This window comes from Gadus morhua, chromosome 3 (assembly GCF_902167405.1).
Source record: "Gadus morhua chromosome 3, gadMor3.0, whole genome shotgun sequence".
Classification (NCBI taxonomy): Eukaryota; Metazoa; Chordata; class Actinopteri; order Gadiformes; family Gadidae; genus Gadus; species Gadus morhua.
This window is the reverse complement of record NC_044050.1, coordinates 29,763,678-29,789,511: the sequence shown is the minus strand read 5'-3', so window position 1 is coordinate 29,789,511 and position 25,834 is coordinate 29,763,678. Positions and strand designations below refer to the sequence as shown.

At 52.1% G+C, this 25,834-nt stretch overlaps 1 protein-coding gene across 7 annotated transcripts; it reads left to right on the top strand.

Moving 5' to 3' along the window:
- Positions 1 to 5: 5 nt before the first annotated feature.
- Positions 6 to 25,834, top strand: pdcd11 (programmed cell death 11). Of its 7 annotated transcripts, none has more exons than XM_030352789.1 (37): positions 6 to 101; positions 780 to 907; positions 1,433 to 1,570; positions 2,115 to 2,279; positions 2,872 to 3,033; positions 3,788 to 3,908; positions 4,552 to 4,727; positions 5,194 to 5,298; positions 5,444 to 5,656; positions 5,960 to 6,084; positions 6,272 to 6,332; positions 6,897 to 7,043; positions 7,589 to 7,840; positions 8,112 to 8,243; positions 9,093 to 9,287; positions 9,863 to 10,033; positions 10,866 to 11,079; positions 11,278 to 11,430; positions 12,303 to 12,415; positions 13,594 to 14,099; positions 14,298 to 14,360; positions 14,462 to 14,558; positions 14,834 to 14,923; positions 15,951 to 16,053; positions 16,870 to 17,047; positions 17,754 to 17,810; positions 17,956 to 18,078; positions 18,438 to 18,557; positions 18,928 to 19,120; positions 20,107 to 20,235; positions 20,665 to 20,787; positions 21,317 to 21,472; positions 22,854 to 23,104; positions 23,460 to 23,628; positions 23,825 to 23,978; positions 24,227 to 24,392; positions 25,255 to 25,834. In XM_030352789.1, the coding sequence occupies exons 2-37, from the start codon at positions 806 to 808 to the stop codon at positions 25,424 to 25,426; spliced, it is 5,595 nt and encodes a 1,864-aa protein (XP_030208649.1). In that variant the 5' UTR covers positions 6 to 101; positions 780 to 805; the 3' UTR covers positions 25,427 to 25,834. The 7 variants fall into 7 exon arrangements, with proteins under 7 accessions (XP_030208649.1, XP_030208652.1, XP_030208651.1 ...); XM_030352792.1 differs by having other exon boundaries at positions 40 to 145; positions 18,928 to 19,111; positions 21,320 to 21,472; XM_030352791.1 differs by having other exon boundaries at positions 40 to 145; positions 18,928 to 19,111.

Sequence of the window (25,834 nt, the reverse complement as noted above, 5' to 3'; positions counted from 1 at the left end):
GTAAACACGTCGACCATTCAATCCCAGCGCTGATTGGGTAATCGTTGAACCTTCTCCCCCGGGTTGTGCTTCCGGGTTAGTGGCACGCTGAGGCTCTACACGTGAGTTTTGAATTCTGACGAAGCGGAGATTTAACACGAATAATGTAAGAATACTGATTATAATGAGCTTTTATTGCATGCTGTCTTCATATCAGTGTGAAACTACGTAACTATAGACATAAAGGCTGCACTTTGTCAGGTGTATAGGCTGCCTCTTGGCTAAGTTTTGATGCTATAATGTGTGAGCTACCTTGTGTGTTTCTGGTATTAAAGTGCCGTGTGTGTGTTTGGGTTCTCTCTGACTGATCGTCCCAGCATGTTATACCTGCCTCCGGGCTGCCTTTATGTAGGTCTGACTGAGACCTCCAGGGCGTTGATGTTATGTGATGATATCGTGATATCACCTGTGCTATCTGTACTTTAAATGCACAAACAATGGCTGATTAACCTTTAATAATAGAGCTCATGTACTTCTCAGAATAGCTGCTGTCAAATGTCAGCAGCAGATCATTTAAGAATCATTGATATGGATACAGACATCCCTTGTTGATTGTCTCCTGATGGAGATGGAAGAGATGGCTTCATGTTTACTGCAATCGATTCTGGCTTGGATGTAATCTGAACATCCAGCTGCTCCAGTATCTGTGTCACATCATGGGTTAGGCAGTATCAAACAGTATGCACAAAACTCACCTGATCTTACCTATGCTGTGTGGGGATGTGTATGTATTTTTTCAGACAACTGGCATATTCTAAAGACAAACATGGCATCGACAGAGGAAGACTTTCCTCGTGGAGGAATCGAGAAGAAGCCTGCTGAGACCAAAACACTGGAAGAGAGGAAGGAAGTGGACAACCTCTTTCAGGTACGGCCCTGACACTTCCACACTCAACTTTGTTTCATACTCATCGTTATCCAAACAAACATTATGTATAGTACTTGTTGTCTTATTTACTGAATGTACGCACCTAATACAGGTTGTACTACTTGCTCTAATGTACGCGCTTATTGTATGTTGTACATCCTTGCACACAAATACAGTACTTTGCATGGTGTAGTAGTAGTAGTGGTGTAGTATCTTAGCTATCTCTGTTGTAAACGGGGAATAGGTTAACCTAGTGATGGTTAGTGCTTCGCACTTGTCTTTATGACATCCTTACTGTACCGACAGCGTTATATAGTTGATTCTTTCTTCTGATAAACATACTTATTGTAAGTCGCTTTGGATAAACGTGTCTGCTCAATGTCGTAAATGTAAATGTAGTTACAAAATTATTTTTTACAAGTCTTAATGATGGATCATACTCTGTACATGTCGTATTTAAGCTGATCTTTTTGTCCCGTACATTTCCTGGATATTGTAGATTAAATCCTGTATTTCACCCCACAGCCCCATGTGCAACCAGAGACGAAGAAGAGGAAGGGAGGCTCTAAGGAAGACAGCACGACTGCCAAGAAGAAGAAGAGTGCCTCTGACCCAGTGACGCTCAACGCCCCGGCAAAATATGTGGAGATCCTACATCTTAAGGTACAGGGTCGGCTTTTACATCGCCATGTATGGCACCGACATGGCATTAAATGGTAAACGGACTGCAATTACACAGCGCTTTTCTAAACAGTGGCCCCTCAAAGCTCATAACAATACTGCCTCACATTCACCCATTCATGCACACATTCCCACACCGATGGCGGTGTCAACCATGCAAGGCGACAGCCATCTCATCGGCAGCAGTCAGGGTGAGGCGTCTTGCTCAGGGTCACCTCGACACTCGGGTCGGCTGGTAACCTGAAGGTTGCTAGTTCGATCCCCGGCTCCTCCTAGCTGAGTGTGGAGGTGTCCCTGAGCGAGACGCCTCACCCTGACTGCTCCTGACCAGCTGGCTGTCGCCCTGCGTGGCTGACTCTGCCGTCGCTGTCTGACATGAATGGGTGAATGTTCGGCAATATTGTCCAGCGCTTTGAGTGGCCCCCGGTTAGAAAAGCGCTGTGTAAATGCAGTCTGTTTACCGTTGACTGCAGACGTTGAGGTCTGAAGCGGGTTCTAACCGGTCGGCTGTGGTTTGTCCTTCCAGAACATCAAGGAGGGCATGCTGATGCTGGCCTGTGTGAAGGAGGTGGCCGACTTCGACGTGGTGATGAGCCTCCCCTGCGGGCTGCTGGGGTTCCTGCAGATCAAGAACATCAGCGACGGATACACCAAGCTGCTTAGCGAGCAGCTGCGCTCGCAGGGCACAGAGGTGGGTCTCCCGGCTCTCAACGGCCTGTTCAGCCGGAGGCCAGTTACTCTGTCGGGTTTTATTAGGATTTATTTTTCTTAGTGTTGTTACTGTCAAATGACGTTTGTGTACCTTTTGTAAAGCGTCCTTGAGTGCAGAGAAAGGCGCCTTCATATGCAATTATTAATCTTATCATTATCATTAACCTGCAGTCTAACGGTGAGGTGCCTATGGCTCCTGGACTGCACACCCTGGTTCTCTTGTCCTTATTCTGCTCGATTACCTGAGTACTTAGCATTGTGTAGCGTCTTACCCTGGCTATCTCTGTTGTCTACGGGGAATGGGTTAACCTAGTGATGGTTAGTGCTTGGCGCTTGGTTCTATGAACCTCCTTCCTGTACCCACAGAGATATATTGTTGTTTCTCTTTCTTCTGACAAATGGATTTATTTTAAGTCGCTTTGGATAATACCGTCTGCTAAATGCCGTAAATGTAAATGACTTCTATTGTTGTATTAAAAGATGACATTAAGCAAGGAACCAGAGTTGTAGATTAGCCCTGGATGTGTCATTCTTCCTATTGCTAAGAGCTCTTTCTGTGTTACTCTGTGCAGGAGATCTCGTCCCTGGACCGGGTCTTCCGCCCGGGCATGCTGGTCCGCTGTGTGGTCCTCAAGCTGGACATCACCAAGGGCGGGGCTCTCAGCATCAAGCTGTCGATCAACCCCAAGCTGCTCAACAAAGCCCTCCGCCCGGGCACGCTGAGGCCTGGCATGGTGAGTCGTAGGGCGGGAAGCCCGGGAACCCTACCCCACCCTACGCCATACCTGGCCTACCCTACGCCATACCTAGCCTACCCTACGCCATACCTAGCCTACCCTACGCCATACCTAGCCTGCCATACCTGGCCTACCCTACGCCATACCTAGCCTGCCATACCTAGCCTACCCTACGCCATACCTAGCCTACCATACGCCATACCTAGCCTACCATACGCCATACCTAGCCTACCATACGCCATACCTGGCCTGACCTACGCCATACCTAGCCTACCCTACGCCATACCTAGCCTGACCTACGCCATACCTAGCCTACCATGTCGATTCTGCTAAAATCAATATGTGTTTGGACAATCCCATAACGATGCATCACGATAATCGTCTACCGATGAATACAAAGTGCTGGACTTCAGTCTTTATTCACGGACCAAACCAAGTTTTTCAGTGACTCGTCTTTGGTTGGTTAACTTCTGTTCAAATTTCCTTCATTCGTGTGTTGAGCGCCAACTGGAGGAGCAGGGAAATGTGTTTAGAGCGCCTTATTTTATTAATTAAAATATCAATATTTCAGGCGATACTTCTCTTCAAGAATAAAGCATGAAGATGAAAATATAACAATATTTGTAGTTTCTTGTATCGCACGAAGAAAGGCGACGATATCTCCCTGTAGCGATACTTGGTCCCACCCCTCGCGTGGTGAGTGGTCAGCGTGTGTGTTCACCGGAGGCTGACCTCCCCTCGCCGTGTGTAGACGCTCAGCGGCTGCGTGGAGAGCGTGGAGGACCACGGGTACCTGGTGGATATCGGCGTCGGGGAGACTAAGGCCTTCCTGCCCCGACAGGTGGCCACCGACCAGAACCCCAACCCTGAAGGTATGGGGGGAGAAGAACACATCAGGGTTACCACAGACACATTCAGTGAGGCCATGGGGGGACACAATTCTTAAAGGGGAAGTCTCACATCCTGGGGTTAATACAAAGGTAGCAAAGGTGAGGGGGGCATTGTGACGAGGTTTGGATTGGTCAGGGCTGAAGTCAGCCATGACGGGAGAGACCATGTTAAACTGTAATACTCTATGGGGTGAAGTGTCTGCAAGGCTGCAAGATGGTTAAAGGAATCTAAACCATGAGCCAGTCGATTGGGTTCAGTATCAGACTTCGTGGCTACAGCGGCGAGGCAAATGCAAACTATACAAGGATAATGTATAGAAATGCCTTTTCAAGGAATTTTCAGTTACTGTCTTTGGTTCGTTAACTGCCTGATTCATGTGTTGAATTGTCCACCTCAAGGTGCAGGTTAATATGTTTAGAGCTCCATACTTTATTGATTAAAAAAATCTATATTTGGGGCGATATTACCCGTCTTACTCTACATGAATAAGAAAATTGTAAAAAAGACAACGTTAATTAGTATTGATCCTCAGTTCGCGGCAGAGAAGGGCGATGTTATATCGCTGTATGGATATTATGTCCTCCCCCCCCCCCCTCATATCTACGCGTCTCTCCTCTGCTCCAGAGCTGCGGGCGGGCCAGACCATCACCTGCCGGGTGGACGAGGTGAAGGGCTCGGGCCGGGTGGTGCGTCTCTCGGTGAACCCCCTGGCCCTCGCCCGGACGTTCGCCGACGCCTCCCACGACTGGAGCCTCACCAGCCTGCAGCCCGGCCTGCTGGTCAAGGCCAAGGTCAAAACGGTGAGCCCGGCGTTGATGGGACCAGGCTGTGTGTTTTTATTATCATTGGATACATTTAGAACCAGCTCAAGTTACAAAATGCATCCTAATTTCCGATTTTAAGTAGAGTTGTTCTGATACCGACTCCAGTATTGGACAATCCTCTGATACTGCCTAAAACGCAGGATCGGGTAGCTACTATCTAACTATCCTGTGATGGTAGCCAGATTAGAAAAAAATAAATTGTCAGTAAGCGCACCAGCTATACATTGCTGTCATCTTAATAAAACCCTTCACTAAGAACAAGTGCTGTTAGTAGTTATAATGCTAGATGCTGTATCGGTATATACTTGGTATTGGCCGATACTCAAGTTAAGGAATCAGTATCGGGAAGGTCAAATGGAGCTTGGTCCTTTCCGAGGAGTCGTGTTGTTCGACCTCTGACTGTCGTGGCCTAGTTGTGATTTTGAAATGATTCCGTTTGCAGGTGACCAAACACGGCCTTCTCCTGAGCTTCCTGTCCTTCAGCGGCCAGGTAGACTTCCTGCACATGGAGCCCGAGGAGGAATCCACCTACACCGTCGGACAAGAGGTACCCCCCCCCCCTGATGTTGAACATTAACTCCGCCCGCAGGGTTAAAACCGTCCTGCACCATGCTCTGCATCGTTCTGCCCCCGGAGTGGACGTTCTGCAGCCTCTCCTCACCGCTCTGGTCTCCCCCTCTGGCCCCCGTCAGGTCCAGGCCTGCGTCCTCTACATCGAGCCCGTCACCCGCCTGGTGGCCCTCTCTCTGCGCCGCCACCTCCTCGCGCCCGGCTCCTTGGTGGACCTCGCCCCCGCCGGGGGGGACCGTATCGGGGAGGTGGTGGACGGCTGCAGGGTGACCTCCATGCACAACATGTCCGGAGCTCTGCTGGAGCTGCCCGACCAAACCAGGGCCTTCGTACACGTGAGTGGGCTCCCTGCTGATCAGGGCTTACTCACGGCATGCACTCATGATCCTCAACCATTACGGTGACTTACTCGCTTAAAAAGTATCACTATGTTGGAGTGGGTCGTAACCATGGGGATAACACCCCCCCCTCCCCCTCTTTCCTAGACAAATTTATTTATTGATCTCAGTGTTTGATTTGGAGCTTAAACAGGGGGTTCGTTCACACCAATCGCAGCGTGAATAGTTCACGAGCTTTACTGTGTGATTCGCACAAACGTCAAAACCAATGAGTGTGTGTGTTCTGGTCTCCTTCCTCAGAAAAACCACCTGAAGGAGACGGCGCAGACCTCAGCGCTGGACAAGCTGCTCTCCCTCCCGGAGCTGAGCTGCAGGATCCTGAACTTCAGCGCCATGGAGCAGGTCCACTTCGCCAGCCTGCGCAAGTACGTCTTTATCCCCCCCCTCGGGACGGTGGGGGACCCTATATACATGTGTTATACTCGCATCGTTGACTCTGCCATATATATTTGTATGATTGTACGTCACCTTGGATAAAAGCGTCTGCCAAGTGTAACTGTAGGTATGTCCATTGAAGCCTCCTTTCTGCCGTGTTCATGTCCTTCTCCCTAGGAGTGTGAGGGACAAGGTTCACTTCAGGTTCGAGGACATCCAGGTCGGAGAGGTCGTCATGGTGAGAAGACGTTAATTCATGTGAACACAAAGTATCATTTAATCAGGAGTGCAAACTCATCACCTTTTGGTGAAACTCTTTCTTACCCAAAATCGGGCATTCAAACATAGGGTAGTTATTTTTACTGTTGGCATTCATTTAATTTAACCTTTATTTATGCTCGAAAGATCAATTGAAGGGTGACCTTCATTTGCAATGATGTCTAGTCAAACAAAGGCAAAGCAAAAACAACAATACATACACAATATACAATTCACGTATACTTCTGTGAGGTCTGTGTAGTGTTTATTCTGTGGCAAACTTTCGGGTGACTACAGCAACTCCAAGAGTGATCCATATCAGCACAACATGCGTCTTTATTCATTCCACCTTCCGTTATGGTGCTCCCGTTCCTTGGTCTCGCGGGAATACAGAGTGCTTATACTTTGGCAAGTGGTTGGATGCATCCTATGCGATAGTGTATCAGAGTGTTACAGTCTGAAGGCCGCAGACGGGCTGTGTCCCTTAAACAGAGTGTTGTCTGGTGGTCCTCATTCCTCCCTGTCTGTCACTGTTCTCCCCCAGGGCACGGTGTCCGAGCTGCTAGACCACGGGATGATGGTGCAGCTGTCGGGGAACCTCAAAGGCCTGGTACCCAAGACCCACCTCTCTGACATCGTGCTGCGCAACCCCGAGAAGAAGTACAGCGCGGGCATGAAGATCAAATGCAGGGTTGGTGTAGTGTGTGTGTGTGTGTGTGTGTGTGTGTGTGTGTGTGTGTGTGTGCGTCTGTTTCAGTGTGTGCGTCTGTGGGACTCCTGACCCCTACGTCCTTCAGTGTCCTCTTCTCCTCTCTGTCCCCTCTGTCTCCAGGTGTTGTCCTCATCCTCTCTGTCCCCTCTGTCTCCAGGTGTTGTCCTCATCCTCTCTGTCCCCTCTGTCTCCAGGTGTTGTCCTCATCCTCTCTGTCCCCTCTGTCTCCAGGTGTTATCCTCCTCTCTCTGTCCCCTCTGTCTCCAGGTGTTGTCCTCATCCTCTCTCTGTCCCCTCTGTCTCCAGGTGTTATCCTCCTCTCTCTGTCCCCTCTGTCTCCAGGTGTTGTCCTCATCCTCTCTGTCCCCTCTGTCTCCAGGTGTTGTCCTCCTCCTCTCTCTGTCCCCTCTGTCTCCAGGTGTTGTCCTCCTCCTCTCTGTCTCCAGGTGTTGTCCTCATCCTCTCTCTGTCCCCTCTGTCTCCAGGTGTTGTCCTCATCCTCTCTCTGTCCCCTCTGTCTCCAGGTGTTGTCGGTGGAGGTGGACAAGAGGCGCGTGACACTGACCCGGAAGAAGGCCCTCCTGACGTCCACGCTGCCGGTGGTGTCCAGCTACGCGGCGGCCCGGCCCGGCCTGGTCGCCCACGGCTTCGTGGTGTCCATCCAGAGCTTCGGCTGCATCGTGCGCTTCTACAACGAGGTGAAGGGGCTGGTGCCCCTGAGGGAGCTGAGCACCGAGCCGCTGGCCAGCCCCGAGGAGGTGTTCTACGTGGGACAGGTAAGCGTCTCACTGGGACACTGAGATGTAGGACCTTAAGGAGCAGGAGGGGTTAGGTACCAGTGGTCTATCTGCGGTAGGTCTGTGGATCGCAACTCATCTCCAGAACCATTTCATACCAAGGGCCGGATTCGATTTCAATATCGATTCGGTAATGTTGTGAGAAGGTGAAACCCTTCTCACAGTCTTGTATAAGAGAAATTATGTTGTGTCAAACGTAAAGTGATGTCAAACGGTGGTGGGGTTGCTGACGGCTGCGCTGCCGCTGCAGGTGGTGAAGGTGAAGGTCCTGGAGTGCGAGCCGGAGAAGGAGAGGCTGCTGCTGTCCTTCAAGGCGGTGGTGGAGGGGGACACGGCGGGCGAGGGCACCGCCGCGCCCCGCGTGCTGATGGAAGTGGGCCAGGTAATCCAATGATGTTGATCCAATGTTGGTCAGAAGAAAGAGAAAGCACAATATATCTCTGTGGGTACAGTAAGGATGTTCATAGAACCAAGGCAAGTACTAACCATCACTAGGTTAACCCATTCCCTGTAAACAACAGAGATAGCTAGGATAGGACAGTGAGTGTGTACATTAAGTGCCAGGACAGTGAGTGCGTACATTAAGTGCCAGGACAGTGAGTGCGTACATTAAGTGCAGGACAGTGAGTGCGTACATTAAGTGCCAGGACAGTGAGTGCGTACATTAAGTGCAGGACAGTGAGTGCGTACATTAAGTGCAGGACAGTGAGTGTGTACATTAAGTGCCAGGACAGTGAGTGCGTACATTAAGTGCCAGGACAGTGAGTGCGTACATTAAGTGCCAGGACAGTGAGTGCGTACATTAAGTGCCAGGACAGTGAGTGCGTACATTAAGTGCAGGACAGTGAGTGCGTACATTAAGTGCCAGGACAGTGAGTGCGTACATTAAGTGCCAGGACAGTGAGTGCGTACATTAAGTGCAGGACAGTGAGTGCGTACATTAAGTGCAGGACAGTGAGTGCGTACATTAAGTGCCAGGACAGTGAGTGCGTACATTAAGTGCCAGGACAGTGAGTGCGTACATTAAGTGCAGGACAGTGAGTGCGTACATTAAGTGCCAGGACAGTGAGTGCGTACATTAAGTGCAGGACAGTGAGTGCGTACATTAAGTGCCAGGACAGTGAGTGCGTACATTAAGTGCCAGGACAGTGAGTGCGTACATTAAGTGCCAGGACGTCCACCCAGTGAGTGCGTCCCGTGCCTGACCCTGTGTGTCTGGGGTTCCTTGCAGAGGTGCGAGGCGCGGCTGGTGACCAAGTCGGCCGTGTGTCTGGAGGTCGCCATCCTCCCCGAGGAGGTCCCCGCTCTGCTACCCACAATGCACCTCTCGGACCACGTGTCCAACTGCGCCCTCCTGTGGGAGGCCCTGGAGGAGGGGGACGTCATCAGCAACCTGGTCTGCCTCAGCAGGAACAAGGAGTCCATCGTATCCTTCAGTGATGTCTTCAAAGTGTTCTCCTTAGATCTGAACCAGGGACTGCACTTCAGCAGCGCATGTCTAACCAGTAGCCGCCCAAAGAGCTGTGCAATACAGCCTGACATTCACCCCTTCATCCAGTCTCCCATACACCCATTCACCCGTCCATGCACACAATCACCCATTCTTGCACATTTTCCCCAATTTATGCACGCATTCCCACACATCGGGAGCAGTCGGAGTGAGGTGCCTCGCCGACACTCGATTGAACCACCGACCCGCCCGACGTCCTGGGCCGCACGTCTGCTCTGTTCCACTCACGCTCGGTTCAGTTGGGATTTAGTTTATTTTCTGTGAATGCGTTGAGATAAGATAAGAACTTCATTTCATACCCGTTAGAGCAGCCCATGGAATATAGAAAGATGCAATGATAAAATAAAGCGCATTGTGTCCATCAATACATGCATCAAATGTACAGTGGAAAGTGCACATTATGACATTGAAGTATTAAGGTGAGGAATGAGAAGTGGTCGTCCCCCCCCCCTCCCATGGTGTTGTCCTTAACCCCCCCCCCCCCCCTGAAGACCCTCACCCAGAAGCCTCTGGTGCGCTGGGGCCTGGAGGAGGGGCTGTTCGTGAAGGGCTTCTCTGACCTGGCGGTGGGGATGACCCTGGTGGGCTGGATCAAGAAGCTCATGCCTTACGGGGTGTTCGTGGAGTTCCCCTGTGGCATCATGGGCCTGGCCCCCAAGTCTGTGAGTGGCTCTGTCTGTCTGTCTGTCTGTCTGTCTGTCTGTCTGTCTGTCTGTCTGTCTGTCTGTCTGTCTGTCTGTCTGTGTATCCCTGTTTTGTATACTGTGTATGTGTATCTGCAGTGTGTATGCGTCTGTGGTGTGTGTATCTGCAGTGTGTATGCGTCTGTGGTGCGTGTATCTGCAGTGTGTATCTGTAGTGTAAATGTGTCTGTAGTGTGTATCTGCAGTGTGTATCTGTAGTGTGTATGTGTCTATGAGGTGTGTATCTGCAGTGTGTATCTGTAGTGTGTATGTGTCTATGAGGTGTGTATCTGCAGTGTGTATCTGTAGTGTGTATGTGTCTATGAGGTGTGTATCTGCAGTGTATCTGCAGTGTGTATCTGTAGTGTGTAGGTGTCTATGAGGTGTGTGTATCTGTAGTGTGTATGTGTCTATGAGGTGTGTGTGTATCTGTAGTGTGTATGTGTCTATGAGGTGTGTGTGTATCTGTAGTGTGTATGTGTATGCGTGGTGTGTGTGTATGTGTCTATGAGGTGTGTGTATCTGTAGTGTGTATGCGTGGTGTGTGTAGTGTGTATGTGTCTATGAGGTGTGTGTATCTGCAGTGTGTATCTGCAGTGTGTATCTGCAGTGTGTATCTGTAGTGTGTATCTGCAGTGTGTATGTGTCTATGAGGTGTGTGTATCTGCAGTGTGTAAATGTGTCTGTGGTGTGTGTATCTGTAGTGTGTATGTGTCTATGAGGTGTGTGTGTATCTGCAGTGTGTATGTGTAGTGTGTATCTGTAGTGTGTATGTGTCTATGAGGTGTGTATTAACGCCCCCCTCCCCCAGGCGCTGTGCGACCGCTTCGTGACGGACACGGCCTCCGTCTACCAGCTGGGCCAGACGGTGGTCGCCATGGTGACCACCTTCGACGAGGAGAAGCAGCGCTTCCTGGTGACCCTGAAGGGGTCGGAGGTCACGGACCCGGAGGGCGGGGCCCAGGCGCTGCTGCTCAGGGGGCTGAGGGAGAGGAGGAGCGCCGAAGAGGTGCTGGCCGGCAGAGGTACAGCCCCCCCCCCCCCCCCCCCCCCCCCCCTTATAGGAGAAGAGAAGGTCATTGGAGCGTGGCGGCCATTTTTCAAAATGGCCTTTTTGACCGCGAGAATAAACATTAAAATATAATAATATCGGCCAGCCAATATATCGGTCAATCGCTCATTGCTTTGGATAAACACGTGTGCTGAATGTCTTTGCCTTCCAGAAGGTTCCGGGGCGCGGCAGGAGCTGCTGGAGCTCACCGTGGGGCAGAAGCTCACGCTGGCCGTGGAGGAGGCGCCGGAGGGGGGCGGGGCCACCTTCAAGTCCGACGAGCTGACGGGCGTCGCCATAGCAGCCAGCAAGCCTCACGTCCTAGGTGGGTGGGGGTCAGAGGGATAGATGCCCTGTGTGTGTGTGTGTGACGGACTGCTCCTGACCTGCTGGCTGTCGCCCTGCGTGGTTGACTCCGCCGCCGGGGGGTGAATGTGTGCATGACTGGGTGAATGTGTTTATGATTGGTTGAATTTGAGGCGATACTTTAAAGGGACACGTAATATTTTAAGTAATTTATTACCTCAAATCAACGTATTCATTCATAAATAAGTCCCCATTGGTGTAAAATTAAAAAAAAAAAAAAAAATCTCACTTATCCTCCTGAGCGAAGAATAATTAATATGTAGTTACATAGGACGGGTAAGCTTCATGGAGGCTTCCATGTTCTTCCGGTCTATGAACTGACAAAAAAGCACGATGTGGTACAGGAAATGCAAACGCGTTTTCACTCTGAGCCAGCGTGAATGATGACTGAAATAATTCACTATCTTGCTCGAGGAGTAATTACTCATACATCATTAGCTTACGCTAATGATTCAATGCAGTTTGAAATTGTTTGAAATAACGAACCTCATCATCACTCGAATGACTCGATGAGGTAGTATTGGATGTCATGACACAGCTTCTTGGCACATACTGCCCACCGTAGTTTTTGAACAAGCGAGCACTATTACTTTGAATGCAATATACAATTGTACCACTAGATGGGAGTATTTTTTACAGTGTCCCTTTAATGCGCTTTGAGGGGCAACTGGTAAGCAAAAGGAGGTATAGATGCAGTCTATTTACCGTTTACTATGAGGTTGTTTATTGCGTTGACTCAAACTTGTAAGAGAAGCTAAGTTTTTAGTGAATTTTGAAGAGAGAGAACGACCTTGTTGGTTAAACTTGATGTGCATGTTTTGTCCGTGCCAGGCGTGACCTTGACCCCGGGTCAGAAGGTCACGGCGGTGGTTCTCCAGGTTGACCTCCTCTCCGCCCGCGTCCACGTCTCCGTCCTGCCTAAGCTGCTGGCCAAGAAGAAATCGGTGAGTGTCTTCTGCCGCTGTGTCCGGCGTACAGCATTGTGCCTCAGGGCTCCAGAGTGCGCCTAATTTGGGCGCACATGCGCCTAGAATTCGGGGTAGTGCGACCAAATATTTTATTTGGGCGCCCCGGTGCGACTGAAAATGTATCTGGTATAATTATTATTATTTTATTTTTTTTACAGAGCAGTCTATTCATAATATTGTAATGACCACGGAAGAGGCAGTGAATGAAGTATTGATTAGACAGCGATTTATTAGATACCTAATAAACCGTTGGAACACGCAAGACCGGTAACAATAGCAACGCCGGTAAACAAACCCGCGAAGCCCAATCCAGGGGCCTGTACTACGAAGCTTGATTAGAGGGTTAGCGAGGTATGTTGAGCTGAAAGCCTGGGTTAGCTGTACCATGAAAGTCGATCTCTTTAAGCGTCGCTGTATCACCATGGTGACTTACGCTCGCAACCAAACCTGGTCGGGAGCAGCTTTTCAGCGAGTCTACCCGGAGATCGGCTACTTTGCGCAGCTTCCTAGCCCCTCCTCCGATAATGGCGTCACCATTTGTGGGTGTTCCCATGGACCACGGCGCACTTATCGTACAGGCGTCTCTCCGGAGACAGAGGGTTTTTCGGGACAGAACCGATCCCTTGGCATTGTCTGACGATATTCTTTATGAGAGATACAGCTTCGGCATTTATTTAATGGTCAAAATATTATTAATCAATGGCGTAAATATCGACGGTGCCCCCCCCCTCAACAACTCAGCGCAAGGCAGGCACGGTCCAACCCCCCCCCCCCCCCCCCCTCAACAACTCAAAACTTGGGTGCACCCAAATTAAAAATTTAGGCGCACCAGTGCACCCAAGGAAAAAGTTAGTCTGGAGCCCTGACTTTAAGCATGCAGCGTACATACATCTAAAGCAAGGGTTCTCAAGCTCTTTCTACTAGTGTACCCCCCTCCTAAGAGTACCCCCTTCACACAAAAAGATTTTCGTTCGGCCAACAGTTGCTTCATTCAACTGTTGGCCGAAAGAAATATAAAATCTTCAGCCGCTTGTCGATGTTTTATCGTTTTTCTATTGTCGAGCTTTCACAACTTAAACTTTCTCCGGGTGAAAAAGATAGTTATCTTTTTTATATTTATTGATTTACTGATCCCTTTGCCCCCCCCCCCCCAGCTGGAGGCGGGCTCCCTGCTGGCCGTGATGGTGCAGCACGTGGACCAGGCCTTCGCCGTGGTCGCCTTCGAGAGCTCCGCCCGACTGGCCGTGGTGCACGCCGCCTGCCACATCAACGCCGTGTTCAGCGAGGCGGGCCACCTGAAGCCGGGCTCCGCCCTCTCCGTGACGGTCACGGACCCGGCGTGCGCGGAGCTGCGGGGGCTGCCCCTGCTGCGCGTGGAGCCGGGGGCCTCCCGCCACCCGGCCCCGGCGCCACGCGCCGCCACCACGTCGGAGAGCGAGGCGTCGCCCGGCCACACCTACGGCAAGACGCTGGAGGGCGCGGTGCGCTCGGTGAAGCCCACGTGCGTGCTGGTGGCACTGGACGGCGGCGGCACGGGGAGCGTGCACGTGTCCCAGATGGCGGACACCGTGGCCATCGGCAGCTTCCCCACGGCGCTGCTGGAGAAGGGAGCCCGGGTCCGGGCCCGCGTCATCGGGGGCCGAGAGGGCACCAGCCACCGGTGAGCTGAGAGGCTCCTCCCACAGAGACCGGCGCGTTAGACCGCCATGCTAAGGGTTGTTACAGAGACCTCAGTTCTTGGAAGTGTTATTACCAGAGGCTGCTTAGAGAGCTCAGTCATCTAAGTGTTAACGAGGCCACTTATCGACATCTGTTCTTTAGTGTTATTAACGTAGCTGTGTCTCTCTTTGTGTTTCAGTTTCCTGCCCTTCTCTCACCCCAACTTCAAATACTCGATTCCCGAGCTCACTCTGGTTCCCAGGTACCCGCCTGTCCGTCCGTCCGTCCGTCTGTCTGGTTGTCTAGTCTCAATACGTCACACAGGCATCGGTTAAACTCTCCCTCCCTCTCGCTCGCCCCCAGTAAGCTGGACGACAGTGTGAAAATCAACCCAGTGAAGCCACGGGAGAAACTGGGAAGCTTCAAGGCTGGACAACAAATCACATGCTTTGTATCAAAGGTACTATACTGGAATGAACACTTCCATTTATTTATTTATTTGTGCGTGTGTGAGTCCTGGCACTTATCCTATCCTTACCCTAGCTATCTGTTTTGTACAAGGGGAATAGGTTAACCTAGTGATTGTTAGTGCTTGGCACTTGGTTCTATGAACATTCTTACAAATGTACCTCTTGTAAATCGCTTTGGATTATAGCGTTTGTCTAAGTGCCCTCAATGTAAGTGCGAGTGTCTGTAAGGTGTCTGTTGGACGCTGACCGGTCCTTCTGTCCCCAGTACAACACAGAGAGGAAGTGTCTGGAGGTCAGCACTGACCCCTCCCTCATCGGGACCGTCGACCTGCTGGACCTCGTCAAAGACCCCAAGGTGAGTTCAGCTCCAACGTGAAGGAACGTCTGGTTAACTCCCCCTGACTGGACCCGCCACGTCGGGTTATGAAGCCCACGCTAGTGTGCAAACAGAATGCAACCAGCGCTCCTTCTTACCGTCAGTCCAAGGCTTCGGACATGGATGTAAACTCACAAAACCTTTTTCTGTCACACTCTGTATCTGCAATCGTCTGCGGCGATAGAGGAAGGACATTCGCTCCATAGAGCCGGAAGTTCCTTCTACACTACACTCGAATATAAACTGCTCTGTTGGTTATTCTCTAACAAAAACGACTTTGATTGTCTCTATGGTTGCTGGGAACCTAATGTACTCATTGTATGACGCACCTTTTAGCTGTGTGACTTCTGCCCAAAGATTAATAAAAAGTGAATGTTTTCTTCATGCACTCTTTTAAAACAGTTGTGTGTTCCTGTAGGAGGCTATGGTACTCTGATGTTTAAAGCTGTGTGCTAACCCTTCCTGTAGGAGGCTATGGTACTCTGGTGCTAAAGCTGTGTGCTAACCCTTCCTGTAGGAGGCTATGGTACTCTGATGTTTAAAGCTGTGTGCTAACCCTTCCTGTAGGAGGCTATGGTACTCTGGTGTTAAAGCTGTGTGCTAACCCTTCCTGTAGGAGGCTATGGTACTCTGGTGTTAAAGCTGTGTGCTAACCCTTCCTGTAGGAGGCTATGGTACTGTGGTGTTAAAGCTGTGTGCTAACCCTTCCTGTAGGAGGCTATGGTACTCTGGTGTTAAAGCTGTGTGCTAACCCTTCCTGGAGGAGGCTATGGTACTCTGGTGTTAAAGCTGTGTGCTAACCCTAACCCTAACCCTTCCTGTAGGAGGCTATGGTACTCTGGTGTTAAAGCTGTGTGCTAACCCTAACCCTTCCTGTAGGAGGCTATCGTACTCTCTGATGTTTAAAGCTGTGTGCTAACCCTAACCCTAACCCTAACCCTTCCTGTAGGAGGCTATCGTACTCTCTGATGTTTAAAGCTGTGTGTTACCCTAACCCTTCCTGTAGGAGGCCAGCCACCCAGAGAAACTGTACAAGAGCGGCATGGCAGTGAGGGCCACGGTGGTCGAGGCCTCGTCCAAACCCTACCGCTTCTCCCTGTCGCTCAACGGTGAGTCCGCCGCCTAGCTGCCCGTCTGGACCTAGCTTGTTAGCTGCTAGCCTAGCTGCTAGTCCGGACCTAGCTCGTTAGCTGCTAGTCTTGCTGCTAGTCTAGACCTAGCTCGTTAGCTGCTAGTCTGGACCTAGCTCCTTAGCTGCTAGTCTTGCTGCTAGTCCGGACCTAGCTCGTTAGCTGCTAGTCTTGCTGCTAGTCTGGACCTAGCTCGTTAGCTGCTAGCCTAGCTGCTCGTCTTGACCTAGCTCGTTAGCTGCTAGCCTAGCTGCTAGTCTAGACCTAGCTCTTTAGCTGCTAGCCTGGACCTAGCTCGTTAGCTGCTAGCCTAGCTGCTAGTCTAGACCTAGCTCGTTAGCTGCTAGCCTGGACCTAGCTCGTTAGCTGCTAGCCTAGCTACTAGTCTGAACCTAGCTCGTTAGCTGCTAGCCTAGCTGCTAGTCTGCCCTCATGCTCAATGTTTCTCTTTAGTTTGTAGCGTTCTGACCCTTTTACCATCGGTTTAACCAATGGTTAAACCACTCAACCTTAACGCACCCCCGGTTTATGTTGTCTGTTTACCATGTGCAGCTCCAACTAGCCCCCTGGGGCCGGAGGGGGCCTTAAAGCTATGGTCGGCACTCTGACCATTCAGCATATTGTTGTCATACATGTTGAAATTCTCTTTACAACCAGACAGCAATCGATGGGGGGGGGGGGGGGTTCATTCAGAGTGTTTCTCCAAACGGCCTACCCCAGCTATAACTGGTTCCACAACCAGATCCACAGGAATGAGTCAGAACCTCCCAGTAAGACCTCTGTCCCCCCCCGCAGGACGGCAGCAGCTTGCGGTAGGGGTCGTGACCCTGGGCATGGTGACGAACATCGAACCCGGCCGGGGGCTCCTGGTCCGGCTGCCCTCTGACGCCACGGGGACCGTCTCCATGACGCAGCTGACGGACTGCTACCGCAAGGACCCCCTGAAGGCCTTCAGCAAGGACCAGGTCCTCAGGTGGGTCTACGGCTCTACTGGAGGCCTCTGGGTGGAGCTCTGTCTACTGCTCTACTGGAGGCCTCTGGGTGGAGCTCTGGGTGGAGCTGTCTACTGCTCTACTGGAGGCCTCTGGGTGGAGCTCTGTCTACTGCTCTACAGGAGGCCTCTGGGTGGAGCTCTGTCTACTGCTCTACTGGAGGCCTCTGGGTGGAGCTCTGTCTACTGCTCTACTGGAGGCCTCTGGGTGGAGCTCTGTCTACTGCTCTACTGGAGGCCTCTGGGTGGAGCTCTGTCTACTGCTCTACTGGAGGCCTCTGGGTGGAGCTCTGTCTACTGCTCTACAGGAGGCCTCTGGGTGGAGCTCTGTCTACTGCTCTACTGGAGGCCTCTGGGTGGAGCTCTGTCTACTGCTCTACTGGAGGCCTCTGGGTGGAGCTCTGTCTACTGCTCTACTGGAGGCCTCTGGGTGGAGCTGTCTACTGTTGTACCGGTTCCTCTAGAACGCAGCATAGAGTCCGAGCAAAACGCCTGGACCTTAGCCTTAGCGTTAGCATCTCGATGACGCAACAGGTTTTACAGCACATTTCTACCTTTTTGTTTCCACGGTTAATTAAAATGTTAACCCTAGAAAGTCCCACAGAATGTTTACTTTCGGGCTTAAAACAAACTAATGCTTGACTGAAGACTCATCCTAAAGGTGTTTCCTGTATCCTTCTCTCCTCAGATGTTTCCTTCTGGGGACTAAAAATGACAAGTGGGAGCTGTCTCTGCGTCAGTCGAGGTACGACGAGTTCAGCAGTGCACCACTCTACAGACTCCTCTTGTGTCTCGTCGTTTGGCTAATGTCGGGCTAAAGTCGGGCTAAAGTCGGGATAATGATTGGGGCTAGCGTCGGGGCTAACCTCTGACGGTCTTTGCCCCCCCAGGGTCGCCCCGGACCTCGCCCCAGCGGCCAAGGACCCAGAGGTCCTGTCCACCGACGCCCTGAAGCCCGGGAAACTCATCAGGGGCTACGTCATGTCCGCCGGGGATCAGGGGGTCCTAGTCAGGTAACAAGAACACACACGCACATACGCGGAGACACATGTACGCACACGTGTATACACTCGCATATACACAGTTATACAAGCATATACACAAACACACGCATATGTATGTACACACAAGGAGCACTCAAATGAATATACACCCATATACGCATAAACACACACCCACACGCACATAAACACACACCAACTCTTGCATAAACACACCCACGCTTGCATAAACACACGCGTGCATAAACGCACTCACTCACTTACTCACTCACTACACCAAGGGGCAGATATTGGAGTGAAAGGTCTCATTCAGTCCCCGTTTGATTCGGCGGTGGTGTTTGTTAACCCGTGGTCTCCCCCCGCTCCACCAGGCTGTCCGGGAGCATCACAGGCAGAGCGCTCCTCCACAAGGCCACCAAGTTCTCCGTCAGCCCCAAAGTGCTGAGCCAGCACCTGCCCTCCTCCACCCTGCTCACCACGAGCATCATCAGGTGGGCCCCCCCCCCCCCCCCCCCCCGTTGGCAGCTCCTTGAACCACAAGCTTCATTCATATGTCACATGTTAATGAAGGCTCAGTAAACGAGGAGGGGCAGAGGAATATCCAGCTCTCTGTCCCGTCATACGACACGGCTTTATCAATCCTCCGTAGGAGAAAACAGCACACGATAAAAGTAAATAAAATACATTAAGAATACAAAGTACTCATACAAACAAAAGTAGACGCTAAGGGTAAATGCTAAACGAAATGCTAAAGGTAAGGAGAAGACAAATGGAACAAGCAGCAACAAATAGGGCCAACAATAACAGACGGTCTAAACAGTATAAATGATGAATCCTCCTCCTCCTCCTCCTCCTCCTCAGCGTCGACCCGGAGACCCAGCTGGTGGAGCTGTCGCTGCTGACCCAGGACACCCAGAAGTCTGACGTGGTGCCCGAGGCCCTGGGCCTGCCGCTGCGGCCCCCCGAGGAGCAGAAGGGGGAGCTCGCCGCCCGGATGAAGGGGGAGCTCGCCGCCCGGATGAAGAGGAAGGCCGCGATGATGGAGGTGCTGAAGGTGGTGCATCCTGCCTGTGGGGGCGTGTCCCTGAGGGTCCCTGAGGGTCCCTGAGCAACCTAGCGTGTTGTTGCCTCTCCTAGCTTTTTTTTTTTAATCTTTATTTAACCAGGGAGAAATCACATTGAAATATATATATATATATATATATACATGTTTATATCTCTTTTACAAGTGAGCCCTGGCCATGGTAGCGGCACACAATTAACATAGGACTAGCCTCCCCTAGCGTGTGCTAGCCTCCCCTAGCGTGTGCTAGCCTCCCCTAGCGTGTGCTAGCCTCCCCTAGCGTGCGCTAGCCTCCCCTAGCGTGCGCTAGCCTCCCCTAGCGTGCGCTGGCCTCCCCTAGCGTGCGCTGGCCTCCCCTAGCGTGCGCTGGCCTCCCCTAGCGTGCGCTGGCCTCCCCTAGCGTGCGCTGGCCTCCCCTAGCGTGCGCTGGCCTCCCCTAGCGTGCGCTGGCCTCCCCTAGCGTGCGCTGGCCTCCCCTAGCGTGCGCTGGCCTCCCCTAGCGTGCGCTGGCCTCCCCTAGCGTGCGCTGGCCTCCCCTAGCGTGCGCTGGCCTCCCCTAGCGTGCGCTGGCCTCCCCTAGCGTGCGCTGGCCTCCCCTAGCGTGCGCTGGCCTCCCCTAGCGTGCGCTGGCCTCCCCTAGCGTGCGCTGGCCTCCCCTAGCGTGCGCTGGCCTCCCCTAGCGTGCGCTGGCCTCCCCTAGCGTGCGCTGGCCTCTCCTAGCCTGTTCATCCCCTCCCTTGAAGTAGCTCCCTTCTCTTCCTCATGAAGGGATGAAGATCTCCGATAAGTCCCTGTTCTCCATTGTACCTGAATGTGTTGAGAAGAGAATTCATAATAACACACTAGACGTGGTCTTCGTCACTGTAATCTTTGCATCATTTTTCTAAATGTGTCTGCAGTACTTTATGGTAGGCAATGACATACAGCCAACATTTAGACATTATAGTTAAGAACTCCGGTCTTGTGGTGTATTTTAGACCATGGCTGAGATCAAGTCCAAGAAGATGAAGATGAAGAAGCAGCCAGTACAGGAGACTCAGAGTGGCCCTGACGTGTACTTCAGAGAAGGAGAGGAGGAGGAGGAGGAGGAGGAACGTCCTAAGAAGGTAAACATGTCTGGTCAGCAGGTTCTAACGCTGGCCAATCAAAACCTGGGGGCTTTGGCCAGACCCAAGAGAAGAGAATTAATACTAAATGTATCCCTCCACTTTATATTATATTAGAGTATGAATGTTCTGTTTCAATGTTGTAATTAACAAAGTAAGTCTTAAATTCAGATGTGACGGACAGCTTCATAATAGCGTTCCGCACAGCATCACGGTAACTTCAGATGTTCCTTGGTTTCCTGCAACAACAAGGAAGGGTTAGGGTTAGGACTAAACGGTGGATCAGGACAATCAGTGTCTCACTGGGGCTCATCTCAGAGTAGACCCAGCTGCTGATGAACATGAATATCTAACTGCTTGGTCGTGTCTGTGTGCGTGTCTCTGTCTCTGTGTCTCGGTGTCTCTGTGTGTGTGTGTGTCTTTGACCAGGTCAAGGCTGTGGTCACTGTGGATAAGAAGAAGAAGAAGAGAAAGGCGAAGAAGGGGCGACCAGAGGACAGCGACAGCGGGGTGGAAGTGTCCAGCAGGGAAGAGGAGACCACAACGACCAAGGTAACCCCGGCTGGGATCTGCCAGGAAGAAAGTGAAAGGAACTTTGGGGAGCCCATACTATTTTTCCGAACCCTAGAGATGTTCCGATACTATTTTTTCCTGTCCGGTTCCTGACCTTGAGTATCACCCGATCCGGAGTATAAACCGTCGCAGCATCTATCCTTGTAACCACTAACATCACTGGTTCTGATCGAAGGGTTCTCCTACGATGACGGCAACGCACGGCCGCTTCACTTACTGAAGAAAATGTATAATCTATCATTTTGATAACACATTTGTATTCTTGTAGTTAAACGTGAGCATCCATGTTTTCCGGTCTTGGCAGCTCAAACGAGAGTAGGGCGGAGATGGCACGTTTCCCGTTCCGATTCCCCGTGTATTAAATGAGTCACGTGATGGTGTCGGATCAGTGCGTAGGATTGTGTACTCGCCGATACCCGATGATTGTTGTAGGCAGGATCGGAGGAATGTCCCATCCTGGTCAGGTTCTACGTTGTGGACCTGAACACGTTTGTGGTCGTCCCCCCAGCAGGTGAAGCCAGACCCCTCGGGCCCCGCCCGCCTACAGGTGTCAGCCGGGTTCTCCTGGGACCTGGGTCTGAGCTCCCTGAGGCCGGCCACCGCGGACCCCCGGGCCCAGGACGGGGACAGCAGCGCGGGGGAGGAGAGCGAGGAGACGGACAAGGTAGGACCCCCCGCTGGGACCATGACGATGAGGGGTGGGGGTCACAGGGTACCTCACGTGCCATCCGCGACACACAGCGCACCATACCGATAATATCGCCATGCAGTGATCCTGCAATAATCAATATGGTGAAACGATACATCACGATATATGTTTAACGGGTAATGCAGAACGACTGAAAAGGTAGAGTGCTGAACTTCTGTATTTATTCACGGTCCTAACAGTTTTTCGGCTACTGTCTTCGGCTAGTTAACTGCTGTTCAGGTTTCCTTCATCCGTGTGTTGAGCGCCCCCTGGTGGAGCAGGGAAACCTGTTCAGAGCGCCTTATTTTATTAATTTAAATATCGATGCTTCAGGCGAATTCCTGTCTAACTCTTCAGGAATAAAGCAATAATAAAAATGATTTGGCGCCAGTGCATCGATTCTCGTATCGCACAAAGCAGGGCGAGGATATATCGCCGTATCGATATTTTTTCCCACCCCTGTCGATGGCTTTCTACTTTGAATGGCGTCTTTTCTTGCTCCTTGTAGCAAAAGGTCATTTTGTTTTTTATATAATACAAGGATAACTTGTTAGTAACCGAGTGACACAAGAACGCAGGTGGAGGCGTTGATATCCTCTTTAACTCTGATAGACAGCACCTGGACGATGTTACGGGTTAAACTGAACAGGGGCCGTAGAGCGCCTCCTCAGGCCTGGGGGTAACACTGCATACTGTTGACTATCAATGGTATGAATGAAAATTACCATAGATACCATAGTCAGTCGGTCGATCAAGTTATAGCAGACGTTGCAGATGTATTTTAGATAGTTAATTCAACATGTTTAGCATGTCACATACGACAATCCCCACAACAAAAAGTCTTCTCCTATCTCGTCCTGAAGTCTCTCTGTGCCTCCTCCTTCTCATGGCCTCACCAGACATGGCTCTCAGTTCTGTGACTTGTGGCTCCGGCCTTGTTCCCTGATGCTGCTTAAAGAGGATGAGTTCATCCTCATCTTCCAGGGAGATATGTCGATGGTCCACAGGTGTTGCTTAGAGAGGCTCTGACTGTCCTCTGTGATATGCTAAGCATGTTTAATAAACCGTCTCAAATGCATCTGCAAAACATGTTTAATCGACCGCCGGACTACGGCCGCCTACGACAGGGATGCAAATGAACCAGGGACTGCAGATAAAAAGTTATTTTTTTTTTTGTAATTCTGGCCTATTTACATGGTGTTTTTTAAACAAAAATGTTCATAATCATGCATGGTCCCTATCAAAAATAAGCCAATAAATAAATGAATAAAAAGGAGTAGAAATAAACAGAAACTATATCTGCACCCTGAAGAGGAGCCGGAGCTAAGCGTGTGTCTGTCCGTGGTTCTCCTCCCAGCCCCAGAAGAAGAGCAAGCAGCAGCAGGAGCAGGAGCAGAAGGAGGAGGAGAAGGCCCTGGCACGGCGCGAGGTTCAGCTGATGGAGCCCGGCCTGCGGCCCCAGGACGCGGCTTCCTTCGAGCGCCTGCTGCTGGCCTCGCCCAACAGCTCCCTGCTGTGGCTGCAGTACATGGCCAACCACCTGCAGGCCACGCAGATAGAGCAGGCCCGCAGCGTGGCCGAGAGGGCCCTGAAGACCATCTCCTTCAGGTCAGAGCTCACTGTTACACAGCCCCTAACCCTGACCCTGAAGACCATCTCCTTCAGGTCAGAGCTCACTGTTACACAGCCCCTAACCCTGACCCTGAAGACCATCTCCTTCAGGTCAGAGCTCACTGTTACACAGCCCCTAACCCTGAAGACCATCTCCTTCAGGTCAGAGCTCACTGTTACACAGCCCCTAACCCTGAAGACCATCTCCTTCAGGTCCGTCACAGAGCACTTTACAGGAACAAGCTACAGACAGGGAAGCAGGAGAAGCTGAACGTGTGTTTAACTCCTGGTGTTGTTCTCCTCCAGGGGGGAGCTGAACGTGTGTTTAACTCCTGGTGTTGTTCTCCTCCAGGGAGGAGCAGGAGAAGCTGAACGTGTGGGTGGCGCTGCTGAACCTGGAGAACATGTATGGCTCGGAGGAGAGCCTGAAGAAGGTGTTTGAGCGCGCGCAGACCTTCTGCGAGCCCATGCCCGTTTACCAGCAGCTGGCCGACATCTACGCTCGCTCCAACAAGATGAAGGTAGGCCCCGGGGCCGCGAACCCACACCCCGGCTGCTCCTAGCAGACCAGGGAACTGAACCAGGAGTCGTCTCACACCAATCAGAAGCATGGTTAAAGCAGCACAGATCAGAGCCCTCCACCCACTAAGAGCTGATGGACGACTGGGGGCACTTCTCCCAAACCGCACTCCAATAATATCTCTGCCCCCCCCCCAGGAGGCAGAGTCTCTGTACCGGACGATGGTGAAGCGCTTCCGGCAGCAGAAGGGCTCGTGGCTGAGCTACGGCGGCTTCCTGCTGCAGCAGGGTCAGAGCGACGCGGCCAGCGCTCTCCTGCAGAGGGCGCTGCAGAGCCTGCCCTCCACAGACAGTGAGGCGCACGCACTTAGCATCTTATCCTCGCTGTGTTGTGTACGGGGAACGGGTTAACCTAGTGATAGTTAGTGCTTGGCACTTGGCTCTATGAACGTCCTAACTATACCCACAGATGTATTGTTATTTCTCTTTCTTAAACGCCCTCAATCTAAATGGAAGTCACCTTATTCAGTGAAGTAGAATCCCCCAAGTTCCCCCCAGCTTCCCTAAAGCTCCCCTCTCTTACCCCCCCCCCCCCCCCAGGCGTGGAGCTGATCTCTAAGTTCGCTCAGCTGGAGTACCAGTACGGCGACACGGAACGCGGCCGAGCCATGATGGACAAGATCCTGGGGACGTACCCCAAGAGGACGGACCTGTGGTCGGTCTTCATGGACCTGACCATCAAACACGGCTCCCAGAAGGACGTCAGGTAGGGGCCACACACTCGCTAGTGGCTAGGGGCCACACACTCGTTAGTGGGTAGGGGCCACACACTCGTTAGTGGGTAGGGGCCGGGCCCACACACTCGTTAGTGGCTAGGGGCCACACACTCGTTAGTGGCTAGGGGCCACACACTCGTTAGTGGGTAGGGGCCGGGCCCACACACTCGTTAGTGGCTAGGGGCCACACACTCGTTAGTGGGTAGGGGCCGGGCCCACACACTGGTTAGTGGCTAGGGGCCGGGCCCACACACTGGTTAGTGGCTAGGGGCCGGGCCCACACACTGGTTAGTGGCTAGGGGCCACACACTGGTTAGTGGCTAGGGGCCGGGCCCACACACTGGTTAGTGGCTAGGGGCCGGGCCCACACACTGGTTAGTGGCTAGGGGCCGGGCCCACACACTGGTTAGTGGCTAGGGGCCGGGCCCACACACTGGTTAGTGGCTAGGGGCCACACACTCGTTAGTGGGTTGGGGCTGCACAAGGCTCAGGAGCGGGAGAGCGGGAGGCAGAGCGGGTCAGCTGGTAACCTGAAGGTTGCCGGTTCGATCCCCGGCTCCTCCTAGTGGAGTGTCGAGGTGTCCCTGAGCGAGACGCCTCACCCCGACTGCTCCTGACCAGCTGGCTGTCGCCCTGCGGGGCTGACTCCGCCGTCGGGGAGGCGGGTGGGGGGGGGGGGGGGGGCACTGGTTATAAAAGCGCTGTATAATTGCAGTCAATTACAAGTATGTTTTTACTGGGGACCCAGAGTCAGATCACCCCCATCACCCTACGGAACTATCCTTCCCGCAGTATTATAAATGTCCCCCTCAGCCTCCCTGTTAACTCCTCCCCCCCCCCCCCCCCCCCCAGGGCGCTGTTCGACCGCGCGATCCACCTCAGCGTGGCGATCAAGAAGGTCAAGTTCTTCTTCAAGCGCTACCTGGACTACGAGAAGAAGCACGGCACGCCGGAAAGCGTCCAGACGGTGAAGGAGAAGGCCTTGGAGTTCGTAGAGGCCAAGGGCACGCAGGCCGCGCGCTAGAGGGGGAGAGAGGGGGAGAGAGGGGGGAGACACAGGCCGACTGCTAGGGAGGAGAGAGGGGGGAGACGCAGGAGGCCTGCTATGGGAGGGGGAGACGCAGGCCCCAGTCGACCAGCTCCTGAGTCGCTGCTTAACGGGAACATGGACTGTAGCTCATGGTGTTGACGCAGGTGATGGTTGCCAAGGTGATTGTCACCCTGGTGACGGTAACCGTGGCGATGTCCAGGGGAATCCTCTTCTCGTTGCGATGGACGGATCATCACAGCTTCTCAAACCATATTTCAGTCTTTGAAGATAATTTCTGAGTCTCGACTTTAAGGAGAAGATATTTTATTCCGTATTTTTTATGGATGTGTTGAATTTACTGTTTTATTTCTTTTCTTTTTATTAAAACAAAAATAACTTGGA